The sequence below is a fragment of the Lolium rigidum genome, chromosome 6, assembly GCF_022539505.1.
Source record: "Lolium rigidum isolate FL_2022 chromosome 6, APGP_CSIRO_Lrig_0.1, whole genome shotgun sequence".
Lineage (NCBI taxonomy): Eukaryota > Viridiplantae > Streptophyta > Magnoliopsida > Poales > Poaceae > Lolium > Lolium rigidum.
Genome location: NC_061513.1, coordinates 37,662,373 through 37,668,607, shown reverse-complemented (window position 1 = coordinate 37,668,607; position 6,235 = coordinate 37,662,373). Strand labels below are relative to the sequence as shown.

The following is a 6,235-nucleotide window of genomic DNA, read 5'->3' as shown; positions in this document are numbered from 1 at the left end:
GGCAGAAGTAATAATGAAAATGAACATCAATCTTACCCGCCTATATAACCGGAACCAGAATATGGGATATAAGCAGACCAACCATAGTCCAAACTCAAAAGTGACCATGTTCTACGCCGCCAATTCTATATTGGACGAAATTGGTTTCCGCCTACGCGTGCAATGGAACCAATATAGAAAACCATGTTATGGTCGACTATACCCCAACCGATATGTTATGCCAACAATCTAAAAACAAAAGTATGCGTAATCAATCGGTGATGAGCATTAACCAAAAAATACCATAACCTTGAAATTACTTCGAGTCCCGTAATAGCCGAGCCTTGCAACACTTGATGACCTAGTCATAACATGTAGTCAGGTTCTTTAAATCTTAACCTCAAACAGGAACGAAAACACAATTATTCCAACGGATATGAATACATTTTACGAGTAGAAATGCTCAAGCACTAAGATTTGAGCTAAAATGCTAAATACCACCAGGTTCATATATTCACCACATATTTCTCAACAGATTTAAAACCCTGTACTTGTACGAGAAAGATCAAAAGTAAACTCATGGATGCAAATCAAGACTAATTATATAAAAGTCAAATTTGAGAACCATCAGGTCTACGGATACGAGCATATAGTGTACATCGATTTTCATAGAAAAATAATTAGCAATAATCTGAACAATATCCAAGCAATTCATTCATTATAATAACAAAAACAAAAGGCACAGATCTCCCTAGAAGCTAACCGTCCATCGAATCGAGTAATTCATGTCTTCTAGAGGCAAATCCATGTGGTCTCCTTCATCTCCCCGCAACCTCCCCCTTTTTCCCCTTCTGAATTTCCGGAAGGACAAGGATATTTTGTGTGAGAGAGAGATGGAGGGAGAGGGAGAGGGAGGGAAAGAGAGACCCGCATGTCGAGCCCAACCAGGGCGTCTTCCAGCGACTGTACAATAGGGAGAGACTCATCCCAAAGAGCTGCTCCTCTTGATGGCCACCAACCGCTCCTCCTCCAATGGTATGTCAGGAGGAGGCTCATCCCAACGATCTAGGCTGCTCCTTCCAGCCCCCAGCCGCTCCTCCGGTTGCGAGCCCTCGGCCGCTCCTTCTCCGACGACACAGCCCGTCGTTTGACCGTGGCAGCGGCACCTCGGAACCTCGCGGCCGACCTCCTCCACCTCCGGCCCGGCGCCGCCCTCGAGCGCCATAGGGGGAAGAGGAGAGGGCGCGGGCGACGACGGCTCGCCGGAGAGGAGGCCGGCCGTGGTGGAGAGCTAGGGAGGCGGCCGCGACGAGCCGGAGATGGGGACGCGGCGGCCGCGACGAGACGGAGATGGGGATGCGGTGGGGGGAGGTGGCGGCTGCAAGGATTGGGAGAGGGTTAGGCTGGGGCGCTCGCACGACCGGGCCAGGCGGGCCTTTACACGACCCATGGATAAAATGCGGGTCCGCGCGAGGGCCTCGCGCCCTGGACGGAACGGCCGGCCGAGATCGCGCCACGTTAGCTCGATCGGACGACCCAAAATCCAAACGCCTGTGAGAGCTCCATGGGGGTGCAGCAATCATACCGTGAGATTGTTTAAATACTTCGAATAGAAATCGCGGGGAAATCATTCGGTGCTCGTCACATAAAACGGGCGGACAGTAATTCGTGTATTTCTCTTAAACTGTAAGGAATTAGAGAAAACAATTGGAATAAGAAAGTTGCGCCTAGTTCATAGCTTTCCAACGCCATATCATTTGCATCATTCCGACATACGGTTGAAAAAATTCACCCAAATTACTGTCCGCTCGTTTTTGAGTACGTCCGAAACTCGGTATTTTCAAAATTGTTCAAAAACTGTGAGGATTTTGAAAAAACTTAAAACATGAAAAAGTTGCGCAATTTCATTATCTTTCCAACGGTATATCATTTGCTCAGTTTCGATAAGCGATTCGAAAATCGAACTAAAAGTTCGTTTTCTGGCCATATAGAAGCGTTTTCGTATTTTAAAAATTAAATTTAAACCGTTCAAAATCTGTGAAAAGTGTGAACATGAAAAAGTTGCGGTTTTTCATTATCTATCCAACGGTATATCATTTGCATAGTTCCGACAAATTTTGAACACTAAACAAATCGATTTCGTGACGGAAACATGGATTCTGTGAAGAATATAGAGAAGTACGAACGCACACTGCAAAAAGTTCCGGGGAAGTCCAAGACCGTGTCCGGAGAAGTACGAGTCGGTGCTCAGAATATAATTCTGCAACTGGTTGCAGAATAGTGCTGCTATTTTATATATAGCTCTATATATATATATATATATATATATATATATATATATAAGCATGAATTTTGAAATCCATAACTTTATATATTTTTATGAGTAAATATTAATTGGGATATTAATTTGTATGTGCATTATCATTTTATCTAATACATGCAAACAATTCTTTAAAGTAAATGAACAAACATAAGAATAAATAAATTCTTTTGATCTAAAAAATTTAAACTGTGTTTTAAATATTTTTCACTAAAGTAAAATTTAATATAAGGTTATATCTTCAAGATGTAAATATAATATCTGGTGTTTATATAAAACAATATTTGTGTTAACGGACTGCCCTAAAATGAGCATCAAATATAGAAGTCCCCTTCAGGCAGGCTGATTCATTTGTGGGTCGCTTTTGCGACCTTATTGTAGTGGGCTTGTGTTCCAGTGTAGCTATATTTCTGACCTTCCCCCCTTTGATTTCTTAGGTCCGATTTGTTTTGTTTGATTTCAGACCGTCGATTCTAGTTGACATATGTGTATGTTTTTTTTGAACAGGGACGAGGCCCGAAGGCCCTAGAAGTCGTATTAACCTGTGGTAATTTTATATAAAGGACTCTTAGAGATGGAAACATCAGAGATGGGTCCATAACTATTACAAGAAACGGCCTTAGATAAAAAAGAGAAAACGCCATCAAGTCCTTCTTCTCTGTTGTAGCCCTGACTGGAATTTGAATCGATGCTATCGGGGGACTATGCCACTTGTCTCCCCGCGACCAAAGATTCTCCGCATTGGCGATGAGGCCCGGAGGAAGAAAGAAGTGCGGTGCCAGCCTATCACCGGAACGCGGAGTGGCTTGGAATCACCCTAACAAGCTTGACCTTTGTAGATGATCTCTATAGACGAGCTTTACCATCCTTTCTCGAAGCTCTCACCGACAACTCAATCCTCCACCTCCCACCTCCATGGCGAGCAGATGGATCAAACATAGAAGCAACTAGGGCATCTACCTTGACCGCCAGATCTGGAGCATGCACTTCAAACTAATTCAGCAGGGACGCTGCAGAGGCGCTCCTTCCCATCTCCGGCTCCGACCTCCGGAGCGCCATGGAAAGGAGCAGCACCACCGTCGGCCAGCAGATGCAGCTTGTATGCATGGGCGACCTAGATCCCTTCGGGGAAAACGCCAAACTCCACTAGGGGAACCCACCCAAAACCTAGACTACTAGGGTCCGGCTTTCCCTCTCCCGGTCACTCCGGCTGGCGGGCCGCCGGAGGAGAGGGAAAGGGGAGCCGGCGGAAGGGTGGCGACTCTCAAGAGGGAAAGTGGGCAAAAGTTGCATATGTTTGTCTGGTTCGGACTAATTTTGGCTGCTCCCGTTCCATTTGAAAATGAATGGACTAATTCAACTATGGCGAGAGATTGGCGAAGGTACTGCGATCGATCAATGATAGGGCCAAAACGCGACCCACCCATTCCTACCCCGAATTGGCAAAAGAGTTCAGGGAATCAGAAAAAGCGATAGCTGCCCACAGAGGAAACCTGAAAAGGAAAGGACCACCCTCATATTCGTGGGACGCCACCGCACGGCACCGCAGCCAAGCATTTCCAACGCTGGGTCCTTGAACTCCCAAAAACCCTCTCCCCTCCGACCACACCCAGCGCCGCCGACTGATCGCCGATGGCGCCCTCCGCTCCCCCGCCGCCGCCTCCCCGCCTCCTCGTCCCCAAGCCCGACCCCGACGCGCCCCCGCAGATCCCGCTCACGCCGGAGCTCTGCGCCGCCCTACGCCGTGAGTACATCAAGCCCGACCCCGACGCGCCTAAGCCCCAGGCCCACGCCACGCCGCTCACCGCCGACCTCTGCGCCGCGCTGCGACGGGAGCTCGAACCCTCCCCCGACGACCACTCCGATTTCGCCGACCGCCTCCGCCTCACCCAGCAGCGCCTCGACCACATCTCCGCGCGCCTCTCCTCCGCGCCGCCACCGCCTCCCCCGCCTTCGTCCCTGCCCCCTCCCCCTCCCCCGCCACCGCCTAGGCCGAAGCGGGCCTGTTCCTCCTCCACCGCCAGGGCCGACCCGCCGCGGGCCTCGTCCCCGAGCACCATGGGCAGGAAGCGCTTCCGCGGCCTGCCGAGCGCGGAGATGGTGCGCGCCACCGTGCCCACGGAGGCGGACATCCTGCAGGTCCGCACCCTCGCCCGCCGCGCGCGCCTCACATTCGAGGCGCTCCGCGGCGTCTACGCCCGCCGCGCCGCCGCCTCCACGCCGCCCAGCCGCGGCGTCCGCCGCAACCGCGCCGACATGCGCGCCCTCAGCACCATGATCTCCAGCAACCTCTGCCTCTACCGCGACAAGCGCATCGTCGGCCCCGTCCCGGGCGTCTTCGTGGGCGACGTCTTCAACTACCGCGCCGAGCTCCTCGTCGTCGGCCTCCACAGCCACGCCCAGGCCGGCATCGGCTTCGTGCCCGCCAGCCTCGCCGGCGAGGGCAAGCCCGTCGCCACCAGCGTCGTCTCCTACGGCGGCTACCTCGACGACCACGACAACGGGGACGTCCTCCTCTACGCCGGGACCGGCGGCCGTCCGCGCAACGGCCGCGCCGACCAGGAGCTCGAGGGCGGCAACCTCGCGCTCGCCAACAGCTGCAAGTACGGCGTCGAGGTGCGCGTCATCCGCTGCCACGTAACCGACGCCAGCCCCAGCGGCAAGGTCTACGTCTACGACGGCCTCTACAAGGTCGAGTCCTCCACCCACATCCCCGGCGACTCCGGCCGCGAGGTCTGCACGTTCAAGCTCGTGCGCCTCCCCGGCCAGGACCCGCTCGGCAGCAACACCTGGCACGCCGCCAGGAGCCTCGTCGACGACCTCGACGCAGGCGTCCGCCGCCCCGGCTACCTCACGCTCGACCTGTCCAGGGGCAAGGAGGCCATCCGTGTCCCCGTCTGCAACACCGTCGACCAGGACAGGTCTCCGCTTGACGACACCAAGTACATTGCGCGTCCCCGGTTCCCGCCGCCCAGGATCGAGAGCCGCCGCAGGTGCTGCGGGTACAGGGCGTCGGCTTCTTACTCCAAGTCCAGGTGCGCCTGCGTGAAGAAGAACGGCGGCGGCGGCCCGCCGTACAACGCGGACGGCACGCTCGTCAAGGGGGTGCCGATGGTGTACGAGTGCGGCGCCCAGTGCGCCTGCCCGCCGAGCTGCCCCAACCGTGTCACGCAGCGCGGCATGAGGCACCGGCTGGAGGTGTTCCGCTCCGCGGAGACGGAGTGGGGCGTCAGGACGCTGGACCTCATCCAGCCGGGCGCCTTCATCTGCGAGTTCAGCGGAGATGTGGTCGCCGCTGGCGCGTCCACGGACTGGGACGGCTACGTCGACCCGAGGAAGTTCCCGCCGAGATGGAAGGAGTGGGGAGACGCCTCTGGGGTCGCGCTTCGGGACGACGAGGGGCCTCCATTGCTTGCACAGTGCCCAGCGCCGCCGGCGTACGTGCTGGATGTGTCCAGGAGGAGGAACTTCGCGCCATACATCTGCCACAGCGGCGCACCCAACGCTTTCATCCAGTTCGTGGTCTGTGGTGATGAGAGCGACGCATTCCCTCACCTCATGGTGTTCGCTTTGGAGACCATCCCACCCATGCGTGATTTGAGTATCGACTACGGCATTGATCAGTGATCATCACATCAACTTAGTTTGTGAGATGGGGCAGTCAGTAGAGGTTGGGCTACATGTTGAATCTATCATTCTCAAGTTGATGGTTCACGAATTTCTTACATTTTGGACAGTATTGGTGACGATTTCTTCTCGTTTTGGGATACTGGCATGTATGCTTGACTTTATTTGGATAGCCATTTGGTCGTTTTTTTTTTGTACTACTAGCTAGGTTGGGAGAAGTCTTAAGTGCACAAGATACTAGCAGGGTGTTGTGCTGGTCTGGTGGGTGGCTTGAGGGCAGATTGAACAACTTCATATTTACTACATTAA

The 6,235-nt window shown here is 53.7% G+C and overlaps 1 protein-coding gene across 1 annotated transcript; it reads left to right on the top strand.

Annotated features, from left to right (window-relative positions):
* Positions 1-4,396: 4,396 nt before the first annotated feature.
* Positions 4,397-5,926, top strand: LOC124662476 (histone-lysine N-methyltransferase family member SUVH9-like). Its single transcript, XM_047200311.1, has one exon. It carries the CDS (start codon positions 4,397-4,399, stop codon positions 5,924-5,926), a length of 1,530 nt encoding a protein of 509 aa, XP_047056267.1.
* The last annotated feature ends 309 nt before the right edge of the window (positions 5,927-6,235 follow it).